This window comes from Abramis brama (genome assembly GCF_963993115.1).
Source record: "Abramis brama genome assembly, chromosome: 6".
Lineage (NCBI taxonomy): Eukaryota > Metazoa > Chordata > Actinopteri > Cypriniformes > Leuciscidae > Abramis > Abramis brama.
This window is the reverse complement of record NC_139968.1, coordinates 5,298,034-5,323,153: the sequence shown is the minus strand read 5'-3', so window position 1 is coordinate 5,323,153 and position 25,120 is coordinate 5,298,034. Positions and strand designations below refer to the sequence as shown.

Below are 25,120 nucleotides of genomic sequence, written 5' to 3'. Positions count from 1 at the left end.
TGCTCAATAATGGACACAAGCTTAATTTAAAGTTCAAGTTTAATTCAAGAGGTTTTAAATAAATGTAATTCACATTTAGAGGAAATTGTAAACATCACATTCAAGCCATAAAATCAACCCCGAAACCCAGAATCCAGTGCAATACTGATGTATTACACGTCTATAAGAGCGTCTGACACACTCCATGGTTGTGGATATGAAGAGCTGGTTTGGCTCACACGGGTCTGAACGGGGAGAAGTGGTTTCGGTGTTGTGTTTGCAGGACTGGGGATAGACTGGTCTCGAGCTCTCTCTGTCTCTGCAGGAGCCCCTGAAATTACACATCCACATTACACACATGAACTTCTGCAATCCATACCACACAATCACACACACACACCGCTTCGGCTCAGTTCTCAGAGTTCAGTCTCGTTCCCATCAGATTTGAGCAAATCGCATGTGTGCAAAAGAGCAAGTAGTATTGTCTACAGTAAATGCACACGGCTTTGATTCCCAGTGAAACTCTTCACAGCTTCTACACACTCTTTGATCATGTGAGGCGTCACATTCAAAACGATCCATTCATGAGCAAAATCTGTCGGACACTATATTCCATACATATTCATGACATGTAATGTTTCCTATATTAGCAAGCCATTGTAATGAAATGGGAATCACAATCAACCAATCGAGTTTGAGACTGAGTTTGCTGACGGAACATCACAACTCTGATCAGCTCTGTAGAAACACATTTCTATGTATACACTACACTTATTTTTGTAGAAATGTGTTGCATATAAACTGAAAATTCTTCTTGTGGGAGAGCAATAGGAAGATGTGTACTGTGTGTGTTAGAGAAAGACATAATAGAGTGTGTAAAAATGAACAAGCAACTGAGAATTGTCAGTTTACATGAAACATTTCTGCAAACAAATGTAGTGTTACTGTAGTACACACAACTTTTAGTTTTTACACACTATCTGTATTTAAAATGCTCAAAACTGACAGTCTTGTACATTATAGAAAACAGTTCCTGACAACAAAATTAGGGGAAAAAACATGAACTATGACACACATGTGGCTCACACCATGACTAAACGCTTTATTTTGGTGCCATTGGCCAATTTACTGACACGACAACACGGTTTTGAAGCATGAATGAAATGTTGTGGGTGTGTGACTGTGTTTTGCAGACAGTTTAGAGAATGTTAACACAGTTTTGAAGAAATGTAAGATATCATTACAAAAAAACCTCTTGCAAATGTGAGCTTTAACTGCAGAAAGAGGAGAAGCGTGGAGATGTTGAGCGTTACCTGTCGTAACTGGGACAGACCCTTCAGGATCGCCTTCTGTCGCTCCGTGCTTTCAGGACACACACCTGTAGAGATAAACAACACGATCACACACACACCTGCTGAGACAGACAACACGATCACACACACACCTGCAGAGATGAACAACACGATCACACACACACCTGCTGAGAGACAACACGATCACACACACACCTGCAGGGACACACACACCTGTAGAGATAAACAACACAATCACACACACACAACACGATCACACACACACACCTGCTGAGACAGACAACACGATCACACACACCTGCTGAGACAGACAACACGATCACACACACACACCTGCTGAGACAGACAACACAATCACACACACACAACACGATCACACACACACCTGCTGAGACAGACAACACGATCACACACACACACACCTGCAGAGATAAACAACACATCTACTGCTCTACAACAATCACTCTCGCACAGAAAGCTCCAGAAAGGACTCTAACAGAGCATAAACGTTTCAGAAACTTCATTTCTGAACTAAATTCGTTATTTTGTAACTTGTGAATCATGTCGTTGTTCACGAACAATCTTCTCCTCTGCCAAAAGGCAGAAATATCACGTGTTCCCATTGAGACTCAAACTAGACCTTGTGAACAAACCGTGAAACTAGTTCATTAATATGCAGAACTGAAGATCTCTCCGGAGTCTCGGCTGAGTCACTGAAGAAAGTCAGTCACATGGTTTGGAACATAAAGGTGAGTAAATCAACTAAATCTAGTTGTGCAAAAGCTCGTCACATTAGACTTTCTGGGTGAACTGCTCATATATCTGCTCTAAAACATCCCAACTCATCAACTTCATCATCCATGATGAATTAGTTTTGTTATAAAGACGACAGTCCTAGAGAATTGTGGGTAAGGCTGAGTAGGGCATGTGTTGCTGACCTGTGTGGACTCTGTGCTGGGCTTCGAGTGTGTCGTGTCTGGAGAGCGGGTCCAGCGGATGCACCTCGTGTGTGTCCAGCGGATACACCTCGTGTGTGTCGGATCTGTGTGTGTCCAGCTGGTACACCTCGTGTGTGCGCACGTACGGCACATAGTCTGAGGACAGGGGGCGGCCCGTGTCCTGCGGCGTCTGGAGACCGCACTGATGAACACGAGTCTTCACCACAGGGGTGATGGGAGGAGACGGCATCCCACTGCACACAAAACACACCGACCACAGTAAACACACACTTTCAAAGGAAGTTCTAACCTTTTGAATGGCAACTTAAAGCCTGTTTTCCAGTAGCCTTTATATGTATGTTCAGTAATCTGTGAGAAATCATTCTAATAAGCTGATCTGGTACTCAAAATAGTATAGATGAATAAATAGACATGAAGGATTTCTTTTTATTGACCTTTAGGGATTTTGAGGAACTTTTGAGATTCCTTCCCTTTTCCTCTCTACAGATAAAGCGTTGTCGGGATAATTCTGGTTCGCGTGGCTCTGTTGCGATACAAATTCTGTTTTATAAATTTTAAGGCCAGACAAGTAGTTTGTTGAGGGTTGGTTTGTAGGGAAGGACTACACGCCTGCGCACATATATTCTATAGACTGAGCTCGTAATACGCATGTGCACGCCATCAGCATTCTCACGGGTTCACGTTTTTGAAAGTTTGCGCAGAAAGAACTTAAGAGTTTTCTGTTAAAACGGTGTCGTGTTAGCGGCCCCTAAGTACATAACTAATGATCGCTGCGACGGAAGTGAATCATTCAAAACTACCTTTAGATGGACAATAACTTTATTCTAGAGCTGCTGTAAAGCCAAAACAATCTCTTTTACTTTATTTTCCTATTATCACTGTGAAGCTGCTTTGGAACAGTCCATATTGTTAAGAGCACTATATAAATGAAGATGACTTGACTAAAGCGGTTTTGAAAAAAAGTCATGAAAAGTACTAAATAAATAATGTTGAATTGACTTAAATGCTGTATTTTTGTAATTGTTCATCAAAGAATCCTTCATGTGCAGGGCCCGGTTCCCCGATAACGCTCACTCTTAGCGCGCTAAGAAGACTCGAAAGATATATCTTACCAAAGTTGTTTATGTTCCTAGGCGTGTTCCCCGAACCATACCTTAGAAAGCTGCTTAAGATATACCTTATACGTGCGACGTTACCCAGCGCTGTCCGTGGCGATGGTGCTGAATTGTTTGATATCGATGGCTCGAGAATCAATTATTCTCTCGTGCAGGGGCTGTTTATGTGAGAAAGCGGTGTTCTTTATAAAAGAAGCACTTCAGAAATAGTTGAAATTGCATGTATTAGGACTCATGGGATATTATAAAAAATAATCCAAACTATAATAGCCTATAATAGCCTTGCCTACATATTTTTAAATTGTATCATATATTGCTGCCATAATAACCATTTCAAATTTGTACATGCTTTCTTCTCTTTCCCATTTGTGTTCGCTGAGGTGGAGCTGCGATGAAATATTGTTCTTAGAAATACTTTCCAGCATTTCAGTAATAAAAGTGTAGGCCTACATCTCGGTGCTCGGCAGTGATCAAAAGAGATTTAAACAGTGGATTTTGAATCTCTTCTTGTAAACTCAGAGATGTGGATTCAGACGGCAATTAAATCCCCACACGACCTGTTTGTCAAAAAACAGTAGGTATAATTTGGCCAGGGATTTTTACGCGGGTTGGGTGAGAAAAACACTGTTATTATGGATTCGGACGGCACTAAAATCACCGACTCACCCCTATAAATGTTTAATTACCGGACGAGCCCATGAGAAACAATATTAGCGTCCGAATAGGACTTAACTGACAGTAGCCTATGCTTTCACTGGCCTTTAAAAGCGCTCTTTAATTAAATTAATAATATTGTATAATAATATAATTAAAAATCTAACCACAATCAGTGTAATGACAATTTTATTCTTTGCATGAAAACACTTGAATTAGCCTAATTTAATACTGTCTGGGTGTATTAAAACTTCAGAATTATATTCGTATAGACCTGCAACAGTGATAAGGTAAAGCTAAGAGCGGTCCAGACCAACCTTACGAAAGTGTGACTTACAGAAGATATACTTAACTAAGAACGTGTCGGGAATCATGCCATAACGTTAAGAGAGAGGTTAAGGAACAGGTTAAGAACTACTTAGCGATAAGAATGTTTTGGGGAACCGGGCCCTGTATATTTCAAATAAAAACAGCCATTAGTAACATTATAAATGTTAAAACAGTGTTTTTAGTTGAATTTTTGCATATAAAGGTATTGATTTCTTTAAAAAAAACAAAAACCTTTTTTGTTTTTTCAAACTTTTGAATAGTAATGTATCATTATTACAATATTAATTGCATTACATACAATGCATTCAGAAAGTATTCAGACTCTTTAGATTCAGATATTTTTCAGATTATTGTTTTTCTTGTATTTTACTGTTATTGATGAGCACCAATTCTTGTACCCCTTGTACAAGCCGATGGTACTTGGCAATAAAGCTGATTCTGATTAATGTAAAAAAGCTTTTTTTCACATCAGCCTGCACCCCTTTTGTGAGATTTGTGATAACAGACCCTTTGAAATGTAGCTCAGGTTCCTCCCGTTTCTCTGGATCATCCTCATCTTTGAGATGTTTCTGAACTTTGACTGCAGAACACATGAGGCAATTTCAATTGACTGGACATGATTTGGAAAAGCTCTGACACTGGAAGCTGGACACCGTCTGAGGAAGACTACAAACAACATCTGTGCCGTACTGAAGCTTCACCCTCCATCATTCACACTGGAAGAGGTCAGTGTTCCTCACAGAAGGACTGGAGGAGTAGAAGACCTCACAATGCTCGCTCGAATGAGACGCTTGTTCAAATGTGAGTATTAAGCCTTCCTCTGATGGATCATATTTAGTAGTTCATCTCTCAATCATCACTGCATTGCATTATGTTTTAAAACTACAGATCATAAAACTAAGCATTTAAATATAATCTAATAACACTAAGATGAATTATTGGCAGATATAGATTTATGACTGATATTTTATGTAAGTATCTGCTAGACTGTTATAAAGATCTCATTTAATCACATAACATCTTTGTGGCCATATAAACATCAGCAACTGCTTGAAATTGCATATTTTCGCTCAGTTTGGGCCTCGAAACAAAATTGATGTGTTCTTCCTTCGAGTATGAGATTCATATTCTCCTATATCATACTATACAGCCATAATAATCAACAAACACATTTGAAAACATTGACCCTAAACGGTCACTGTAGTCCATTGCAGAGTTACACATCTGTCCATTTACTAGATTTTTTTTTAGAGGTAAAAAGAAATCTTGTTTTGTAATGTGAAGCTCAAACAGCGGCTGCGTGTGTGTAACACACTCACCGTTCAGCACTGAACACTGATGCTTCTGGGAGGTGATTTACACTCTGAAGAAAGAGAAGAAACGACATCACTCTGACATGAACACGTTAGCACTACACACATTTACAGGAACGGGAACTGAGGAACTTAAAGGAATCGTTCTCTTCAAAATGAAAATCATTCATTAGTCATCATTTACTCTCCCTCAGGTTGTCCCAAACCTGTATGAGCTTCTCTCTTCTGCTGAACACAAAAGAGGATATTTTGGAGAATGTACCCGAACAGTTGATGGACCCATTGACTTATTGAGTACTATTGAGTATTAGTTTTTCTACTATGGAAGTCAATGGGTCCATCAACTGTCTGGTCACCGACATTCATTAAAATATCATCTTCTGTGTTCAGCAGAAGAGAGAAACTCATACAGGTTTGGGACAACTTGAGGGAGAGTAAATGATGACAGAATTTTTATTTTAAAGTGAACTTATATACTTTAATTAATACTTTAATTATTCTACCATTACATGTCAAGTAACTGATCTCTATTTTTTATGTTCAGTTCCCAGTATTCCTGCACAGTGAGGTCAGTGAGGTCAGTGAACAGTGAGGTCAGTGAACAGTGAGGTCAGTGAGGTCAGTGAACAGTGAGGTCAGTGAGGTCAGTGAGGTCAGTGAGGTCAGTGAACAGTGAGGTCAGTGAGGTCAGTGAACAGTGAGGTCAGTGAGGTCAGTGAACAGTGAGGTCAGTGAGGTCAGTGAACAGTGAGGTCAGTGAGGTCAGTGAACAGTGAGGTCAGTGAACAGTGAGGTCAGTGAGGTCAGTGAACAGTGAGGTCAGTGAGGTCAGTGAGGTCAGTGAACAGTGAGGTCAGTGAGGTCAGTGAGGTCAGTGAACAGTGAGGTCAGTGAACAGTGAGGTCAGTGAACAGTGAGGTCAGTGAACAGTGAGGTCAGTGAGGTCAGTGAACAGTGAGGTCAGTGAGGTCAGTGAGGTCAGTGAGGTCAGTGAACAGTGAGGTCAGTGAGGTCAGTGAGGTCAGTGAACAGTGAGGTCAGTGAGGTCAGTGAACAGTGAGGTCAGTGAACAGTGAGGTCAGTGAGGTCAGTGATCAGTGAGGTCAGTGAACAGTGAGGTCAGTGATCAGTGAGGTCAGTGAACAGTGAGGTCAGTGAACAGTGAGGTCAGTGAGGTCAGTGAGGTCAGTGAACAGTGAGGTCAGTGAACAGTGAGGTCAGTGAGGTCAGTGAACAGTGAGGTCAGTGAGGTCAGTGAACAGTGAGGTCAGTGAGGTCAGTGAACAGTGAGGTCAGTGAACAGTGAGGTCAGTGAGGTCAGTGAACAGTGAGGTCAGTGAACAGTGAGGTCAGTGAGGTCAGTGAACAGTAGGGGTGTAACGATATTCGAACCGAACCGAAAAACCGCAATACAACAGCCACGGTTCGAACCGCGATACTCTCATGTCGAACCGAACGCGCCCCGCCCCCTGCTGCCCCGGCCCAACTCTCACATCACTTTGTCACAAAACTATTTTTTTCTTCCTTGACATTTGATTAAATAGTTATTAATGAGTACACTTTTAACAACTAATAAGAGCTGTAGTTTTACTAAATATTATTTACTAAATAAAATGCATGTCACGTGATTTGGGTGATCGATCACGCTCGGGAGTTTACATACGCACTTCAGGATGGCAACTCCGCGGCATATTGAGATTGAAGACCCTCCGGTCACAACCACTGACTGATACAACAGCAGCAGTGCTGATCACGACACTTGAGAATGATCACCGACACCGTCATCATCCAATATGATGACATATCACAGCTTTTTTTAATCATCGTTTTGAGACAAATCATTGTTTGATTTGCTAACATAATCCTCTGCCGTCTGGTCGCTTCCGCTTCAAGCCGGACTCGTCTCGCGCTAACGGTAATTCTCACTGTCCACGTTTTGATTTCGGCAAATCAATTTTGGCGAATGCAAACAACGTGATTATTGTTCATGAGTCTAACATCCAGCCACGCAAGAAAACATGAAATCTACCTGAGGGAATAATATGCTCGCAAAATATTTCTGATTATTATTAATGTTTAAAACTGTTTTGTTTTTTCCCCCAGGATTCTTTGAAGAATGTAAAGATCATAATAGATTTATTTGAAATAGAAAGCTTGTGTAACACTATAATTTACTGTCACTTTTGATTAGCCTAATGCATCCTTGCTGAATAAAAGTAGGCAATTACTTTCTTTAATTTCTTTCCCAAAAAAAATTATCTTACTAACCTCAAACTTTTGAACTGTAGGCCTATGTATAATGTTAAAAAAGCTTTCTATTTCAGATAAATGCTGTTATTTTGAATGGTGGTTTGTTTGTAATGTGACATTTTGTTTGTATGACATTAAAATTATTTTTAGAATTAAATTGTACATAAATAGGTTAAGCAATACAAATGTGTTTGTCTGATAACCTTTTAAACATATACTTAACTACAGTTTGCAGACACTGAAATTATGTACATTGTGCGATACAGTACAAATATTTTGAGTTTTCCTATAAAGAACCACGATTGTCCCGCATTTTCCTTTTCTGAAGTTGGCAACCCTACTCAGGTGTGCAGTTTATTTCTGACTAGTCAGTGGAGGCATTTATTTCATTTTAGTTAACTCAGGTGTGCTAACTGCTCTAAAGAAAACGTGAAGCCACTGTATAAAGTTAAGTTAATAAAGTTAAAGTTAATAAGTTAGATTATTGTTGTTGTTGTTGTTTTTATTAAGTTAAAAGTGAATCTAGTGTTATTATTGCTGGTGCCCAGCCATGAACCCTGCCCCCACAGCAAACAGAACCGAACCGAACCGAACCGTGGCTCCAAAACCGTGATATGAACCGAACCGTGGCATTGGTGTATCGTTACACCCCTAGTGAACAGTGAGGTCAGTGAACAGTGAGGTCAGTGAACAGTGAGGTCAGTGAGGTCAGTGAACAGTGAGGTCAGTGAACAGTGAGGTCAGTGAACAGTGAGGTCAGTGAGGTCAGCGAACAGTGAGGTCAGTGAACAGTGAGGTCAGTGAACAGTGAGGTCAGTGAACAGTGAGGTCAGTGAGGTCAGTGAACAGTGAGGTCAGTGAACAGTGAGGTCAGTGAGGTCAGTGAACAGTGAGGTCAGTGAACAGTGAGGTCAGTGAGGTCAGTGAGGTCAGTGAGGTCAGTGAACAGTGAGGTCAGTGAACAGTGAGGTCAGCGAACAGTGAGGTCAGCGAACAGTGAGGTCAGTGAACAGTGAGGTCAGTGAGGTCAGTGAACAGTGAGGTCAGTGAGGTCAGTGAGGTCAGTGAACAGTGAGGTCAGTGAACAGTGAGGTCAGTGAGGTCAGTGAACAGTGAGGTCAGTGAACAGTGAGGTCAGTGAACAGTGAGGTCAGTGAACAGTGAGGTCAGTGAGGTCAGTGAGGTCAGTGAGGAGTGAGGTCAGTAAACAGTGAGGTCAGTGAACAGTGAGGTCAGTGAACAGTGAGGTCAGTGAGGTCAGTGAGGAGTGAGGTCAGTGAACAGTGAGGAGTGAGGTCAGTGAGGTCAGTGAGGAGTGAGGTCAGTGAGGTCAGTGAGGAGTGAGGTCAGTGAACAGTGAGGTCAGTGAGGTCAGTGAACAGTGAGGTCAGTGAACAGTGAGGTCAGTGAACAGTGAGGTCAGTGAGGTCAGTGAGGTCAGTGAGGAGTGAGGTCAGTGAGGAGTGAGGTCAGTGAGGTCAGTGAGGAGTGAGGTCAGTGAACAGTGAGGTCAGTGAGGTCAGTAAACAGTGAGGTCAGTGAACAGTGAGGTCAGTGAACAGTGAGGTCAGTGAGGTCAGTGAGGTCAGTGAGGAGTGAGGTCAGTGAGGTCAGTGAGGTCAGTAAACAGTGAGGTCAGTGAACAGTGAGGTCAGTGAACAGTGAGGTCAGTGAGGTCAGTGAGGTCAGTGAGGAGTGAGGTCAGTGAGGTCAGTGAGGAGTGAGGTCAGTGAACAGTGAGGAGTGAGGTCAGTGAGGTCAGTGAGGAGTGAGGTCAGTGAGGTCAGTGAGGAGTGAGGTCAGTGAACAGTGAGGTCAGTGAGGTCAGTGAACAGTGAGGTCAGTGAACAGTGAGGTCAGTGAACAGTGAGGTCAGTGAGGTCAGTGAACAGTGAGGTCAGTGAACAGTGAGGTCAGTGAACAGTGAGGTCAGTGAGGTCAGTGAACAGTGAGGTCAGTGAACAGTGAGGTCAGTGAACAGTGAGGTCAGTGAGGTCAGTGAACAGTGAGGTCAGTGAACAGTGAGGTCAGTGAGGTCAGTGAACAGTGAGGTCAGTGAACAGTGAGGTCAGTGAACAGTGAGGTCAGTGAGGTCAGTGAACAGTGAGGTCAGTGAACAGTGAGGTCAGTGAACAGTGAGGTCAGTGTACCGGCACCTGTGTTTGCAGCGAGCTCCTGTGCATCTGCGCTGCAGGTCTGTGGTTCTGCGGTGTGTGTGTGGGCGGCAGCGGCTCTGGCTGAGGAGTGCGCGAGTGTGTGTTCCTCTCCATCAGTGTCATGAGCTGGATCTGCCTCTGTCTCCTGCTCTCCTGCCGGTGTCTCTTCAGGGCTTCCGGATACCTCTCTGACGCCGGCACGAAGGCTTTGCTGGGCCGCAGTGTGTTCCACTCGGGCCTCTTCTGCGGCCTGCGCGCGTACGCCTCGTACGGGTCGGCTCCGGCGTCTCTATGTGCGGTGCGCAGAGGATCCTTTACCTCGCTGTGATGGGATCTCTTCACACTGAGAGCTGTGTGTGTCACTGCAGCAGGAGAGCGTTCGTCTGCCTCTCCAGCAGAATCATTCCCAGGCTGATGACTGACCTCTGCGAAATCACACACTGAGATTACGCCTGTGCTGATACCTCTCACACTGAACCTTTCCATACAACAGTTCATGTCGCCTGTTTATATAACATTTAATTGTGAATTGTCAAAATGTTCTCCTCCACCAAAGCTCTGAAATGTGATTTAAATCAGAACAAGGTTCATGGCTAATAAATACGTTAGGCTTGTCGTCAGTAGCCATGTTTCCGTCTTGTGAATTTAACTTGTGCGCAAAATTTAAATATGGCATAAAACATTTGCGAATAAAGCATCTCACGTGTTCAAGAGAACAAAATCGTCACTTCCTTGGAAATTGGAACAAAATATCAGTAATAAAACTGTGATTTTCTGCAATCGGCTCTTTTCCCTCCATCATAAATGAGTGTGTCTCAGAGCGTCAGACGAAACTCACTAACCGCTGTCATGATCTCTAGCGTTGGGATGCTGGTGTGTGTGAACACACTCGTGTGAGACGCTTCTGGAGATTACAATAATCACACACTTCGGCTCCGGCGTTTCAGAAACACCAAACCAACATCTGAGATGCTGCGATGTGATTGGTCCGCTGGTTACTCCAGTTATCCAATCACAGCCTCTGCTGAGGGAAAGTCACCTGAGTTTATCGTTGCGCTTCTAGAGATTTATTCTGTAATTGTGTTTCCATCGGAGTTTACGAGCATGTCTTCTTATCGGATTTACAAAAGTATCCGCCTCAATTGAGCGCACGTGTTTTTTATGCACATTTTCAGAATTTAAGCTCATCTGGACGTTTCTATCCAGCATATCCCAAGATTCACATAACAATAGGTGGATGACAACAGCTACCGTCACGTCAGATCAAATGTGAAGAATGAGTCATTATATTTGAGAGCTTTTGCAGATATTTTCCATGAATAATCTAAACTCTAGTCTATTTCTCACTGAAGGTTTTGAATTTAGCGCATCATATATCGTATCATATTTAAATGTACTTTTATGATACTTTCATAATTTCTTTGTCCTTTTTGAAACTTGACAGACATTGTCGTTGATTGTCTGCAAACTGTCTTTTTCTGAAAAACTGATGTGCAAAGATTCTCAGGATGAGGAAAGGATGACAGGATTTCATTTCTGGGTGAACTAGAAGGCAAACAAACCTGTCTGAACAGCGGTGTGTCTTCTGGGAGATGTTGTGGAAGGAGGTGTTGTCCTCTGGGTCTGACTCTTGGATGATGCCGCTGGTAACTCTGGACCACTGGGGGCTAAAACACCACTTTATAATCATGCATACAGAATGTTGCAAATACAAAGCGAATGTTTGCTTCGTCCCGTACCCTGTGAGGCCGAGTCTCCGTCCAGGCTGTGCAGGAGTTTGGACACGTCGTGGCCTTTCTTGGCCAAGTCTCTGATTCTCTGGAGGTGTCGGTCTTTCTCTGCCTCTTCCTGGGCTCTCTGAATGCTCAGATGCAGCTCCTCAGTTTTACGAGACTGCTTCTCCTGGAATACATACACAACTTTCATATTCAAAATACAATTTGAAATGGATCCTACCAATTTTCTTATTCTTTTGAAACATACGGTGTAATTATTTTACAACTAAAAATGCCAAACTAAGCGTAGTTCAACATGGTATGAGAAGGGTCTACTACTAAGTAGACTTTGTGCTGTGTGAGGAAAACCTGTCAGTGACATCACTTTACAGTAGTAAAATCCAAACACACTGAAAAAATATTTGAATGTGATTTGAATGTGATATTTGAAACCATTTTTCACACACGATGTATGATGTATTATATATAGACTTGATTTTACATTGTTTGAAGATGGGCAATATAAATTCAATTGATAGTTCAATTCAAATTCATAGTCAAGCGACTATGGCAATATTGGTATCTATGTACTCAGCATGACCCAAGGAATCCATTTACATTTTTTTGACCAGAAGGTGGCGCCGTCTCAACTTTTTGAGTACCTTCAGGCATGGTGCTGATGACAGTCACCAAGTTTTGTAACGATACGCCAATGCATAATTCAAAATGGCTGATATGGGAATACTGGGTATTGTTTGACTCGACAAATCTAAAGAGACCAGTTTTACCAAACCATTTAGAAGATATAAGCAAAAAGAGGCATTTTTCAGATTTCCTGACCATTTCGTTGCTTGATTGTGCAATCTGTGTGTGTGATAGTTTCACCTCCTTGTGTCTCTGTCGCTCCGTGTCCGTGATATACTGCTGCTGGAGTCGCTCTCGATCTCTTTCAACCCTCCTCTCCTCTTCCTGTTCCTGTGCTCGTCGTGTGGCGTCCTCTTTCTCTTTCTGACGTCTGCGCTCCTCTACTTGAGCCTCAATTGCTCGCTACACATCAGAAATGTGTGCATATTATAAAGGCACATGCAGTGATTTCCTGTCAGTTCGGTCAAGGGATGAAGCCTACCAGGTGCTCCAGCTGCTTGAGTCTCCGGCGTTCCCGCTCCTCGATCTGAGCAGGGTCCAGCAAGGCCGTCATGGTGCGAAGATGACTAAACAACAAATCACAAGGGCATTTTGAGTTTCAGAAAACCTTTGAAAAAGCCAGAATATGTAGAATTTGTTTAGTTATTCCGACAAAGAATAAATCATTTTGGAGCATCATCATCATCATCATCACTAATCAACGTCCATTCTGTTAGGGCAGGCAGTGACCAATGAGATTCACACACAGCCTCACACACTGTAAACTAAAGAATCTGTGAAATTTCGGGTAAAAAGCCAGAACACATGTACAAAACACCATCATGGAAACACACGACACTATAAACATTCATTTAACAACAACCATGGTGTACATAATTGATAAGGGTATTTCAATGAAAAACCATCAAATGTGAGCTGAGGATTCTGGGAATTTCCATTTTCACTGTAAATTATAAGATGACACTTCCTAAAACTGTACATTTAACAATATTTTAACCCCTTAAACCAGAAGACCACTGGCGGTACACCCCAACCCCCCCACCCTCTCGGCACCAAAATATTCCTAATCAAAATGACTAAGCCACTAAATGAAATAACACAAAATATGCATCATTTTAAAGCTTAGAAACTCAGCTTTTCGATCAACTCTTTACAGGTCTGGGTAATCATATTTTTTAAAACTACTGCCTTGATCAACACAAAATAGGTTTCATTTGAGTTTGGACTTTACAATGCATGTAGCCAATTTGATCAACTCCTAAAGAGTGCCGAGTTATTTGCTGATAAATAAATGTAAATGTAATGGAGTACAATACAACAAGCATAATTGTTTTGGGCTTTGACTAAACAGGAGAGAGTTTTCGTACATGAAGGGCCATATGTAAATAATATACGGCTGTTGCATTCATGTGGTGTGTTAAAGTAAAATGACATGATCATTAGATTTGTTCTTATTAGATCAGTTTTTCACCGCATGGAGTAAGGAACTTATTGTTCACCAATTTTTCACTTTTTCACAGTCTAAAAGACTGTGCTCAGTATAGATGTGTGTTGTGCTCTCTGTCGGTGTGTCATGAAGCTGTCAGCTGTCAGACCTGGATCTCTGTTGGACTCCCCGAGTGGTGTCGACGCTGGCCCTGCCCAGACTGTCCCCTCCACACACACTCACACCGTCCCGTGCAGTGGCCAGGGCTCCTGAGAGGGGGCGATGAGGAGACGGACCGCTGCTCGGGTCAGGCACTGCTGAGGGCTGAAGCAGAGTCTCAAAGTGAACCGCCCAGCGATCCATGTCCTCAGCCTGTGGAGACAGAATCACAGAAGACATCAACTAAAACCATTCTTCACATCAGCGTTAGACTATCCTCTGACATACGAGTCTGTCTCAGTTGTCTGCACATGCTTTACATTTATATATTCATTTAACACACTGTGCTGTGAAAAAGTCAAAAGTTAAAAGTGCATGAAAAATAAACAGTGATTTTGCCAGTCGTGTCTTAACGCCGGGTTCACACTGTGCGATTCTGGCCATGACTTGTCTGACATGTTTACCGACAGGCGATTGATCACATTTCACCCCAGATGTGATTCTGGCGTCAGAAGACTTGACGCAGTGTGGCTTCTCCTATGCCAAACGCCAAATCAAAAACCAACAGGAGAGAAGAACCTGGTGTATTAGTGAGACAGTAACAAACCACCACTTGCTCCTGTGAATTAATAATAACTAACGTTTCTTTTTCTTGCAGGAATATGTTAAGTCCCCAACATTTAGGCCAAAGTTAGTGTGTCTTTTTCAGTCGATTTTGATATTCTAGGTATTATCAACTGGCCGGAGTTTTGAGATCTCAATAGACGTGAAGGACTATAATGCGTTAAGAGCTCGCTCAAGTACTGCGGAGCTAAACCATTTAGTGCTTTGTAAGTAATCAGCAATATTTTAAAATGTATGCGATGTTTAATAGGCAGCCAGTGCAGTGTTGACAGAACCGGGCTAATATGGTCATACTTCCTGGTTCTGGTAAGAACTCGAGCTGCTGCGTTTTGGACCAGCTGTAGTTTGTTTATTAAGCGTGCAGGGCAACCACCCAGTAGAGCATTACAATAATCTAGTCTTGAGGTCATGAACGCATGAACTAATTGTTCTGCATTTGTCAATGAGAGCATATGACGAAATTTAGATATATTTTTAAGATGGAAAAATGCAGTTTTACAGACACTAGACACGTGACTTTCAAATGAAAGATTGGTAAGAGCACACCCAGGTTCCTAACCGACGACGAAGACTTGACAGAGCAGCCATCAAGTGTTAGACAGTATTCTGGGTTATTACGTGAGGAAGTTTTTTGTCCAATAATTAGAATCTCTATTTTTTCAGAATTTAGAAGTAGGAAATTACTAGTCATCCAATTTTTTATATCGATATGCATTCCGTTAATTTTGTGAATTGGTAAGTTTCGTCTGGGCGTGAAGAAATATAGAGCTGAGTATCATCAGCTTAACAGTGAAAACTAATGCCATGTTTCCTAATGATATCTCCCAAGGGTAGCATGTACAGAGTGAACAGCAGCGGTCCTAGTACTGAGCCTTGTGGTACGCCATACTGAACTTGTGATCGATGAGACATCTCTTCATTTACTGCTACAAACTGATAACGGTCAGATAAGTATGATTTAATTAAGTCTATTTAAAAGAATGTTGTGGTCAATGGTGTCAAATGCAGCACTAAGATCGAGTAACACTAATAGAGAGATACAACCACGGTCAGATGATAGGAGCAGATCATTTGTGACTCTAATGAGAGCAGTCTCAGTACTATGGTACGGTCTAAATCCTGACTGAAATCCTCACAGATTTCATTTCTTTCTAAAAAGGAACACAGTTGTGGAGATGCTGCCTTTTCTAATATCTTTGACAGAAAGGGTAGATTCGAGATCGGCCTGTAATTGACTAATTCTGTAGGATCAAGTTGCGTTTTTTTAACAAGCGGTTTAATCATAGCCAGCTTAAAGTTTTTGGTACGTATCCTAGAGACAAAGATGAATTAATGATATTAAGAAGAGGATCTATGACCTCTGGAAGCATCTCTTTCAGTAGCTTAGTCGGTATAGGGTCTAACATACATGTTGTAGATTTAGACGATTTAACAAGTTTAGCAAATTCTTCCTCTTTAATCGAATTTTTCCTCAGGGAGACTACAATGCACTGCCTGATGTGATACTGTAGTAGACGGTTGCATAGTTATAATTTTCTCCCTTATATTATCAATCTTGTAAGTAAAGAAGTTCATAAAGTCATTACTGCTGTGCTGCTTGGAAACCTCTGGGCTTGGAGCTTTATATTTTGTTAGTTTAGCCACCGTTTCAAATAAATACCAAGGGTTTTGTTTATTTTCTTCTAATAGGGTTGAAAAATAAGCAGATCTAGCAGCTTTTAAGGCCTCTCTGTAAGTAATCGAGCTCTCCTTCCATGAAATGTGAAAAAAACTCTTTCTGGCTGCTCTCTTAAGGGCCTGAGTGTGCTCGTTGTACCACGGCGTTGGACTATTTTCTTTAATCTTCTTTAAGCGCAACGGAGCAACTGTGTCTAAAGTGCTGGAAAAGAGAGAGTCAAGTCACCTTCATTTATATAGCACTTTTAACAATACATAAATAAATATATACATCTATATCTATATATATATATATATATATATATATATATATATATATATATATATATATATATATATATATATATATATCTATATATATACATATACATACATATATATATATATACACATATTTCAAAGCAGCTTTACAGTGATAATAGGGTCAAAAGTTTATGTCGCAATATCGAGTTCTTCTAAGCTATCTGGGATGCTGATATGATGAAACTGATCAGGAAGATTATTGATAAAGCAATCTTTAGTGGCAGAAGTGATAGGTCTAACATATTTGTAACACGGAGTCGGCTTTGCAGCCTTGGCTAAATGAAGTTTACACGAGACTAGATAATGATCTGAGATGTCATCGCTCTGCTGCAGAATTTTAACGGCATCAACATTGATTCCGTGTGATAATATTAGATCTAGAGTATGATTACGACGATGAGTAGGTCCTGACACGTGTTGTCTAACTCCAATAGAGTTCAGAATGTCTTTAAATGCCAATCCCAATGCATCTTTTTCATTATCGATGTGTATATTAAAATCACCAACAATTATGACTTTATCTGCAGCCAGAACTAACTCTGATAGAAAGTCAGCAAATTCTTTGATAAAGTCTGTATGGTGCCCTGGTGGCCTGTATACAGTAGCCAGCACAAATCTCAAACGTGATTTATCATTTACACTATATATTGCTATATTAAGCACCAACACTTCAAAATAATTATATTTAAAACAAGACTTCTCAGTAATTCTGAAGACATTACTATAAATTACAGCTACACCTCCCCCTTTGCCTTTCAGACAAGGTTCATGTTTATAACAGTAATCTTGCAGGGTGGACTCATTTAAAGTAATATAATTGTCTGGTTTTAGCCAGGTTTCTGTCAAACACAGCACATCTAGATTATAGTCTGTAATCATATCATTAACAACGAGTGCTTTTGAAGTAAGCGATCGAATATTCAGCAACCCGAGATTTATCATTTGTATTATATCTGTTTTTTATTTGTTGAACAATCAAATTTTTGGGGAGTTTTTTGTATTTCCTAATTCTGGGAACAAACACAGTCTCTATATGACGATATCTAGGTGAAAGAGGCTCTATATGATGGGATTTATCTGATGGTTTTTGTTTGCTAGCCACCCATTCAATGTCACACGTAAATGTGGCTCACCGTCATGGAATGATGATGTAAAACTCTAGAATCTTGTGTGTCTGATTTTAACGCGTCTTGACTGCCGTATAGTTTAACATTAAAGACAGCTGAGATCCTACAGTGTGACGTGACTTACATCATGTTCAAACAAGCAACAGTCTTTTATAACTCATACAGTGTGCACCCGGCCTTAGCTTAAAATAAAAATGATTGATTCCCGAAACTGAATTTCGAGATACTTACATTTTATTGTAAAGCAGCTTTGAAGCCATTTGTATTGTTTAAAGAGCTATGCAAATAACCTTGACCTGTCTCGACTGGAAGCCCTGTGGGATGAGTTCACCTGGCTGTTCATTTCTTTGTCTCGTTGTCGGCGTAGTTTGTCCTCTTTTCTCTGCTGGTCCAGTTCCTGTATCCATCGTCTCTGCTGTTCCTCTCTCTGAGCGTTGAACATGTCCTCCACAGGACCTGCTTCCTGTACACATCAAACATCATTCATCAATCTATCCATCGTAGAGTCATTACGGTGCGTGTTCTGAGTGAGTAACTGCTGAAACACACCCCGACTCTGAAGGCCGAGCGGATGGCGGCAGGGAGCTCTCGCTGGGACTGAGCCCTGTGCTTTGAGCTCTCCGCAGTCCGTGTGTCCGTCCCATCCTGCACCGGGAGACACACACAGCTCAGTTACACAGACTACACACCTGCTGTTTTAATCCGTCCACTTTCAAACACTTCTGTCCTGATTTCTTCAAGGGGAGGGTCTATGGGTGGGTAAAGGTATGGGCTTTTACAGAACTTTAAATCTAATGAACGAAATAAGCTCACGTAATTTACATAAACACACACAGAGACGACGAAAAACAGCATCAGCTTTAGTTTCTGCTCTGAAGCCGAAGACCAGCCGAACGCTCTGAGTGTGTGTTAGAAATCAGGAATGGTGAGAGAACATTGTGCTTGGTATGTTTTTCATCTTCAAACCAAACTTGGGTCTTCAGTCGAGTCAAGTTTCTCATTAGGTCAGTAGGCGGAGAGTAGACGGCCTTTCGTGGCTGTTTGAACACATTCAACCACATGAGCATTTACACTATGAAAACAATCTGTTTTCCACTCCCTCTGGAAGTAGTTGAAAGAGGACAAGCTCAAAACGTTTTAGACCCCGTTTACACCTGTATTATGTGTCGTCCACTTCACATCTGATCCAACCAAATGCATCTTAATACCAGGTGTAAACAGAGCCCCAGATACACACACATAGATTCATTTCAACCCCAAAAAGTTTTTTAATGATAATCATCAGAATTGTCATGTTGCACGGTCATGGAATGATTCCTTATTGTTTATTAAGGTGCGGTCACATTTACGAATTGTTCCACACATTTTCACAGGCGAAATCCAGAACTTTTAACAGGATTTCACATGGAGGAGAAAGATTTCCCAGCACAGGTTAAGTTGTTCACGCGAGTTTGCCGCATTGACCAACAGAAAATGTGACTTTGCTGTGCTTCATACATCACTGACCATAGACTTTTCATGCCTGTGAAATTAGTGTAAATTAGGTTTTCTATTAGTGTAAAGCTTGATCACCACGACACAGAAATGGCAAACAATGGCAACGTGTTATACGAGATGCAGAGTATGCTCTGTTTACTCACTGAGTCAGGCGGGGGTTTCAGTCTCACGTTAGATGGTTCATCAAGAGCCTTCATATCTTTGAGACTGGCTTTTTGCTGCCTTTTTAGAGCTATCTGCTCATCTGCAAAGTAACACACGGATCAGCCACACATTCATTCAACACACTCTCGTCGCAATTCATAACTGTGTTACGTTTTGTATGAATTTGTGCAATCTCATTTGCATGATGGTTATCTTTAGGGTTGGGCCTTCATGCTTGCATTTCTTTCTCTCTAAAAACCTTGTTTCTGTACATATCAAGTCAAGTCACCTTTATTTATATAGTGCTTTATACAATACAGACTGTTTCAAAGCAGCTTTACAGAGATAACAGGAAAATGATGTATTTGGGATGTTGTTCAGCTGAAGTCAGTCCAGTGTTGATTCAGTTCTGTTGTAAAGATCATCAATTACTGAATTAGCTCATTTCATCTATAAAGCAGTTCTCTCTCCTCCAGCACTTTACACACAGTTGCTCCTTTGCTCTTAGAGAAGATTAAAGAGAGCACTTCATGAGAAAGGGAGCGCAGCTGGAAGAAAACAAGACTAGAGGTGTTTCGCACTTCATGGAAGGAAAGTGTTTCTGCATTCAGAAGGCCTTAAAATCACATCGTACAAATTCATACAAAATCACCAGTTAGTAAGATTTTCTCATGAGACTGGGTTCATTACATTAATGTCAATTTAATGTGTCCATCATATTCCTAGACTTCCTATGCCACCCTGATTCATATTTTAACTCTTGTTACTTATAGTGTCTGACTGCACAACATTACCCAGCTCTCTCCTCCACTGAGCTTGCTTGGCTTCCAGTTTTTCTCTCCCCCTTTCCCTCTCTCCAAACGTGCTGAAAAACCCTGACTGCTGCCCGTCTGATGGAGACCTGAGTCAAAACAAAACAGAGCAAAATAACTGTTAATCATGGTCAAGAACTATTCACCAATTACCTCAATGAATGAATCTCACCAAACCCAGAATCAAAAGCATGCCATATTTCACGCACTGGTCATATTTGCCCTTAAAGGCCCTGATATACTTCAAGCGAAGTCGAAGATCAAACTGGTGTGACGCCATTTTGAACTGAATCAGGCCAATCGACGTGTGTTTCTAGAGTTCGAAGCGGCTCGCTGAAGCAAACTTTTTCGTGGTGATGATGTAATGGGGGGTGTGGCTCTGAGGCTCCGCCTTCTTTGACGTGGGAAATCTTCTCTTTTTTACCCCAAAGTGAAGAATGAAAATGAACTTTGCAGTGAGTTTAACAGGGCCTTAAAAAACTAGGTTTTCATAAAATGACCTTTCATTCTCTATTGCAACTAAGCACATTTAAAAAGATTCCCCTCATCAGATCCAGCTGATCCTAACGCAAGTAACTTTTCTTACTCTCGGTCGGTCTTTCCCTGTGAATCTCTGTGTTTATGATGATGTGGATTCGGGACGAGCTCTTCGGCTGCTTCTGTAGTTCCACCACAGTTTTCCTCTGAGCTGGCCACCGTTTCTGCTGACAAGAAAATACATGTTGTACTGAAGAATGTTATGGATGAAGTCATTAAAACGTATATTTCCGCTCACCTGTGTGTGTGTTGGGATGATGCGCAGTGGATGAGCTGTTGATGGTGCTCAGTATCTCCTGAAGCTGCTCCTGAGTCAGACACACTGCGCTCTCTCTCTGCTGTGTGTGTGTGCTGGGATGATGAGCAGTGTGTGTGTGTGTGTTGGGATGATGCGCAGTGGATGAGCTGTTGATGGTGCTCAGTATCTCCTGAAGCTGCTCCTGTGTCAGACACACTGCGCTCTCTCTCTGCTGTGTGTGTGTGCTGGGATGATGTGCAGTGTGTGTGTGTGTGTTGGGATGATGCGCAGTGGATGAGCTGTTGATGGTGCTCAGCATCTGCTGAAGCTGCTCCTGAGTCAGACACACTGCGCTCTCTCTCTGCTGTGTGTGAGTGTTGGGATGATGTGTGTGTGTGCTGGGATCAGTCCCGCTGCGCTCCGACTGGACTCGCACTGCCTCGCTGGCCCTGCTGTGCTTGGCGTGGGTCGCTCTGGGTCCGTGTGGGACATTCTGCCCTACAGAACCAACAGCTTTGCTCTTTCTGCCCTGTTCGGCCTTGTCCGGTTGAGGAGGACCTGGTTTTGAGTTGATGATTTTCTGGGGGGTTTTCCTTGGAGGAATCTGAACACAAAGGATAGAGATCACACAAAAGTAACCAGTGTTGGGGGGTAACATATTATAATCAACATAAGCTACGTAATTAGATTACTAGTAACGCATTACTTCTGAATTTACAAAACAATATTGAGTTATTGAGAGAATCGTGAGCAAGTGCAGAGGTGTTGTGTGAACGTGATGCTTATTGTAGTTCTAGATTAGTCTAGCATTCACTCATCTCACAGATTCAGTATTCCTCAAAATTAATAACAGTGAAATGCAAGCTCAGAATATTATGCAAATCTGTAATAATCAAATATGTTAAATAACACAATACTTTATGTATTTAACCTCACTTTATTAAACAATGTATTTGCTGCCATGAATCAATTCAACCATACTAATAAGCAAATATGAATCACAATTCACATCACATTAATCATGCAAGTTAATTTCAACAATACATTACTAAAATCAAAGGCTCATGCATTTAATTAATGCATTAACTAACATTAACTAATGGGACCGTATTGTAAAGTGTTGCCTTTTGTTCGATATAATTCTTTTGCACTTTAATCTGTTTGATCTTTATACATTTTTGTGCATTGCTTTAGTGTATTTATATGTTCAGAGTTCTTTTTGTTATCAGAAAAAAAGTTATTAAACATGTTATAGCATGACAAAAAAATGTTTGCTACTTATTTCAATATCGTGATAATACCGTATACCATGATAAAAGCTTCCGCAATTATCGCAAGTTCGCAACGTGAAAATGTTATACTGTCACACCTGCATTTACCAAAAATACAACTTATTAAACAAGCTAGCCAAGCCCAGGTGAGAAAAAGTAATGCATAAATGCATATATAAGTTATAACTTTCCATTAAAAACTCACTAAGTAATGCAATTAGTTACTTTTTTAGGGAGTAACACAATATTGTAACATTACTTTTTAAAAGTAATTTTCCAACAAACAGTTCAAAACAACATTCATGTTTGATAAACTCTAGAATTTGGATGTTAAAACGCACTTATTTTATCTTTATTTTTTTGTTCTTGCACAAAGGTTGCACGGATGTTTACTTACCCGAGTAGAGCTCTTCTTATTAGAGGATTCAGCGCCTGTATAAGACGAGATCATCAGCCCAAATACAGACAGTCTGAATATGCCTAATTCACAACTACACCGTATGATAAACGCAGTACGTCAGATGATTAGCAGTGGTGATGTGCAGTGCTCAAACATTAGGCGGAAAACACCTGATGACCGGAAGAACACCACAACTCTGAAGTGTGCGTATAATGGACACTTCACTATCCCACAGGCCACAGGAGAGGAGTCATCATAGACATACTTCAAAATATTCAGATTATGAACAATTAACAACAAGAAGCAGTCCTGACACTGAAAAGTGGAAAGTACACACTTTTAAATAGGCAATACAGGTGCTGGTCATAAAATTAGAATATCATCAAAAAGTTTATTTATTTCAAGAATTCAACTCAACAGGTGAAACTAATATATTATATAGACTCATTACATGCAAAGTGAGATATTTCAAGCCTTTATTTGTTATAATTTTGATGATTATGGCTTACAGCTTATGAAACCCACGAAATCAAAATCCCAGAAAATTTGAATATTACATGAAATCACACAGTAATTACACAGTGATACCATGGTCACTGAACCAGGTTTTGGTTATTTTGGCAGTGTGTGCAGGTGCAAATCCTGCTGGAAAATGAAGGAAGCATGAAGTGCTCTGGACATGTCCTGGTAGACGCTGCGTTGACTCTGGATTTAATAAAGCACAGCGGACCAAAGTCCTCTTTTCTGATGAGAGCAAATTTTGCATCTCATTTGGAAACCAAGGTCCCAGAGTCTGGAGGAAGAATGGAGAGGCACACAATCCAAGATGCTTGAAGTCCAGTGTGAAGTTTCCACAGTCTGTGTTGGTTTGGGGAGCCGTGTCATCGGCTGGTGTTGGTCCACTCAACGCAGCCGTCGACCAGGACATTTCCAGAGCACTTCATGCTTCCTTCAGCAGACAAGCTTTATGGAGACGCTGACTTCATTTTCCAGCAGGATTTGCACCTGCCCACACTGCCAAAATAACCAAAACCTGGTTCAATGACCATGGTATCACTGTGTAATTACTGTGTGATTTCATGTAATATTCTAATTTTATGACCAGCACCTGTATGACAATATTAGATTTGTGAACCATTGAAATGTCTCCACAGAGAGATCATTAATATTGTGCACATTAAAGCTTCACATAGACATGATGTCTTCAGTCCACGTCAACAGTTGGAGGAAAATCGGATGGGTTTCAGGATAACAGATCCCTGGATTAACTCTTGAAATGACAGCAGCCTAACATATACCTCTGATGTTTGTGTCATTAAAGGAGTAGTTCACTTCACTGATGATTTGAAACTGCATGTGTACTGGATCACAGTTACTGGATTACATTCAAGGACAATGAAGTGATTAAGATCGTGTTCTTACCATACTTAGCCAACACAAGCCTGGGCTTGCCATTCTCCAACTCAAACAACAGACCATCCCTGCAAAACAACCAATACACCCGACTGTATTAGCACAACACACTCAATCTAACACGTTAAAAGGTTAATACCTTGAAGACCATGATTATTATTGCAACAAATGAGTGCTCTGGTTTGTATATGAAAGTGTCATGAGATAATCATCATATTCCACCAGTGTATCTTGTTACCGCGACTGTACTTTATTGCAAAGGTCAATGTAAAATAAAAAGATTATAGTAGATTTACCCGATATCTTTGCATGCATGTCATAAAATATCGCATCGTTTAATCACCCGTGCTCTCAAGCAGCGTCAAACGCAGACAAATTACAGCATAACATGGTGAAAGAGAGCAGTTTATTAATCTATCAAATCATGCGACGTACATTAAGATCACACTCACCCCAAATTCATCATTTTGAGCCCCCGATGTTTTGGTGCCACTGCGTTCTGTTGAAAAGCGTGTCCGTTGCTGCTCACGACCAGTAAGCGCTCCTCTGATTGGCTGAGGCGGAGCAGCAGGGCAGCAAACAACAGTCAGCGCTCCTCTGATTGGCTGAGGCGGACTCTTCTTCTACAGCAGAGCAGCAGGGCAGCAAACACGAGGACGCGCTTCAGCGGCTCCTCAGGAGGCGCGCGGAACTGGTCACGGACGCTGTCGCTGTCGCTGTCATTTTTGCAAAATTTGTAATTGTGTTTTTAAAAAAACGCAGCTTAAATGGATAAGCATGAAATCATTTTGACATCAAGAAGAAGTATAATTGGATAGATACAAAAAAGAGAACTGAAAATGAAGAAAATAACTTATAAATTGACCATTAATTTATTATTGCTGCTATTATTATTATTATTACTATAAACCTCATACAGTCAAAGTCAGATGTTGATCTAAAATGTAGATGGGGGGGGGGGGGGTCATCAACACAGTAAAACATTTTTAAAGATAGACATTTTTGTCAAAATAGGCTATTTTCTATGATAAATAAATAAATAAATAAATAAATTAGCATTATT

General features: G+C 41.1%; 1 protein-coding gene across 2 annotated transcripts; it reads right to left on the bottom strand.

Moving 5' to 3' along the window:
• Nucleotides 1-21: 21 nt before the first annotated feature.
• ccdc66 (coiled-coil domain containing 66) lies at nt 22-24,592 on the bottom strand. Of its 2 annotated transcripts, none has more exons than XM_084116620.1 (19): nt 24,510-24,592; nt 24,067-24,125; nt 22,642-22,676; nt 20,974-21,577; nt 20,785-20,902; nt 20,181-20,287; nt 19,386-19,486; nt 18,295-18,390; nt 18,077-18,208; nt 14,025-14,227; nt 12,911-12,995; nt 12,670-12,831; nt 11,809-11,971; nt 11,632-11,736; nt 10,070-10,494; nt 5,670-5,713; nt 2,231-2,484; nt 1,293-1,357; nt 22-310 (listed from the first exon to the last, which is right to left on the bottom strand). In XM_084116620.1, exons 1-19 carry the CDS (start codon nt 24,521-24,523, stop codon nt 215-217), a joined length of 2,868 nt encoding a protein of 955 aa, XP_083972746.1. In that variant the 5' UTR covers nt 24,524-24,592; the 3' UTR covers nt 22-214. The 2 variants fall into 2 exon arrangements, with proteins under 2 accessions (XP_083972746.1, XP_083972747.1); XM_084116621.1 differs by having other exon boundaries at nt 20,785-20,899.
• Nucleotides 24,593-25,120: the final 528 nt, after the last annotated feature.

What these genes read in the sequence shown, in the direction of transcription:
- ccdc66 (XM_084116620.1), bottom strand. An exon ending in TCATCCCAACACACACACAG is followed by an intron (nt 20,903 to 20,973) that starts GTGAGCGGAAAT and finishes TTTTCTTGTCAG; the next exon opens with CAGAAACGGTGGCCAGCTCA. An exon ending in AGCGACAGAGACACAAGGAG is followed by an intron (nt 11,972 to 12,669) that starts GTGAAACTATCA and finishes TATGTATTCCAG; the next exon opens with GAGAAGCAGTCTCGTAAAAC.